Source organism: Crocuta crocuta, unplaced genomic scaffold (genome assembly GCF_008692635.1).
Source record: "Crocuta crocuta isolate KB4526 unplaced genomic scaffold, BGI_CrCroc_1.0 scaffold975, whole genome shotgun sequence".
NCBI lineage: Eukaryota > Metazoa > Chordata > Mammalia > Carnivora > Hyaenidae > Crocuta > Crocuta crocuta.
In genome coordinates this window covers 80,284-82,973 of record NW_027529643.1, presented here as the reverse complement: position 1 = coordinate 82,973, position 2,690 = coordinate 80,284, and the positions used below count along the sequence as shown (strand labels likewise).

The 2,690-nt window shown below is 45.5% G+C and overlaps 1 protein-coding gene across 1 annotated transcript in view; it reads left to right on the top strand.

Moving 5' to 3' along the window:
* Positions 1 to 2,378: 2,378 nt before the first annotated feature.
* Positions 2,379 to 2,690, top strand: part of LOC144230222 (sex comb on midleg-like protein 2) — a 17,331-nt gene continuing 17,019 nt past the window's right edge. Inside the window, 1 exon segment of the mRNA XM_077762421.1 lies at positions 2,379 to 2,388. Coding sequence (XP_077618547.1) covers positions 2,379 to 2,388 — 10 coding nt within the window.

Genomic DNA, 2,690 nt, shown 5'->3' with positions numbered 1-2,690 from the left:
AGCCCCTGAAAGTTCTGCTGTATTAGAGAGGGCTCTTTTGACTATTCAGGGCCTGTCTGTTCAGGAAGTGTTCTTTGGATGATGTCTCTTGCTTTCTCTTGTTGAGACTTTGGTCATTTTGTTTCCCTACTGGTAGTGGTATTTGGGACTCTCCACCATGTGTAGTTTGGCTTGTTTCTTGAGGTAGCCCTGGAAAAAGAAAACAGACAACCACAGAGGGAACACAGGTACACAAATGCACAGACAAAGCCAATAAACACGCAAACCCGGGCTCAGGTAAAAACAGCTACAACAGCAGCAGAACAGCTATCTGGAGGGAATGGGTATGGTTAGGTGTAGGCAGGTCTTGTCTCCACTGTGTCTACGGGCTTCCCTGAGGCCCCTCCTTGGTGTTTGTGGGGAGAAGAATTGTGTCTCCCCAGTCCCTTCTCAACCAAGCGTTGCATATCACTTCTTCGGTCCAATCTCCCTGTGCTGAGGATGTAGCCAAGGTGGGCTGAGTTCTGTGCCCCACACCCCGCCTGTTTCCAGGTCCCAGGCCGCGGGCTTTGTTATACTGCCCTGAACTGTCCCGCAGGTCACTGCTTCCCTGTTGCCTGGGGGTTGAGTGGGGGGGAGTGGGGGAAGTGTCGCAGCCTCAGATCTGCTGGGGTCAAGCAGGGATACAACCCCAGTGCGTTCGGGTAATGTAGCAACTTCAGGTCCGTAGAGTCCATGTCGCTGTAGCGCACCGCCGCTGCTTCAGTGGGCCGCTGTTGCGCGCCACTGTCGCTTTACTGGGCGCTGCCACCGCCACCGCTGCCGCGGTCGTTTCAGCAGGCCACTTCACCAGGCGCCGGGACCGCCTCCACAGGCCTTGCTGCCAGTTCACCTGGCCGAGGCTGCCATGATGGTGCCGGGCGTACGGCAGTTCAGGTTTTCCTGGCACCTTCTGGGACCAGGGCACCTAGTTTAAAGTCAGCACCTTAGCCAGAGCTGAAAAACACTGTCTTTCCAAGCCGAGGTTTTTTCTCTTCTCCAGGGATGGTTCTGTGAGCAATCTCAGCTTTTCTTCCCTTTCCCCTGGACTCGTGGCAGCTCACCACCACTTGCTGGTTTATCACTTACTGCAGCTGCATCCAAGCCGGGTTCCCTCCCCTCCCTCCCTATCTCTGGGTCCCGTCCTGCTTTTATCTTCCCCAGTTCACATTCACGCACTTAATAGGTTTCCTTCCCAGTGTACTCTGTCTCTTTCTCTTCCCAAACTCCTGTGGCTCAGTGTCCTATGACTTCAGGCCTTCTCTGTTTGAGAGATGGGTGCAGGCGCAATGTACGGAGCTCCTTACTTCTCTGCCATCTTGCCTTCAACCTTTGATAATATATTTTCTGTTTCAAAGGAAGAATTTTATTAAGGAAAACATTTTTAAGTTTATTTATTTATTTTGAGAGAGAGAGAGAGAGAGAATGCATTCACTTGGGCAGGGCAAGGAGAGAGAGAGAATCCCAAGCAGGCTCCATTCTGTCAGCACAGAGCCCAACGCAGGACTCAATCTAACAAACCATAAGATCATGACCTGATCCTAAATTAAGAGTGTACACACTTAACTGAATGAGCCACCCAGGCACCCCTCAAAGGAAGAATTTCAATTCACTAATCTTCTCCGGCTTTATTACTTCATCATGAAAAGGTGATTCTCATGTGATTACCTGTATCTTTGTTTCAGTACTGTCATGTCTTTGTTTAATTATTTATGAAGTCTTTGAACTAGAGTATGAATTACTGTTTACTTTGGCCACTCTCTACACATACCTCCTCTTTAAGGATACTAGTGGTATAGAAGCACATTTTTCAAATAAATGTACCTTTATTCAGTATAAATTGCTAATGCAAGAGTAGTATCTTGGCATGTCTTAAGTCATAGGATTCAGATTTCAGATTTTTAAAATACTGAAAGAACAAGAATATATCAACACAGTAATTATAATTCAGTACTTAAAAATAACATGATTTACTGTAATACAGAGAACCCCAATGACAGTCACTAATTTAAACAAATAAGGAAAATCCAACAATATTGAATGTTACCCTATTTTATCGTCATTTGTCCCTGCTTTTAAAATATACTCTACTAGGGGCACCTGGGTGGCTTGGTTGGTTAAGCATTCCACTTTGGCTCAGGTCAGATCTCATGGTTCCTGAGTTCCAGCTCCATGTCAGGCTCCATGCTGACAGCTCGGAGCCTGGAGCCTGCTTTGGACTTTGTCTCCCTCTCTCTCTACCCGTCCCTTGCTTGTACTCTCTCTCTCAAAAATAAGCAAACATTAAAAAATAAAACATAAATATCCTCTATTATTACCTTTTCTAGGTATGAGAGCCCCTTCTCTTACATTGGAGAGCCATGTTTGAAGGTAGCTCCAAGGAAATCCAACAGTTGATACAAAATAAACAAAATGCAAGTGATATTTAACAGTGTCCAGAAGGCATTTGGTTTTTTACCATTTCTAATTCGCATAATTTTATATGGACTTCAGCAAGCCGCTTGTAATTTTTTCAAAATTTCACATATAATATGCAGAAGTGCAGGCTAGATACAGTAAAAATCAGATAAGTGACTGCTTTGTAAAGACAGACTCTGTCCTTTGCTTTGTTGAGGTCTCCCACCCCATTTGATGTGTTGCTGGATTGGATTTTCTTACTTTTTTTTATCAAT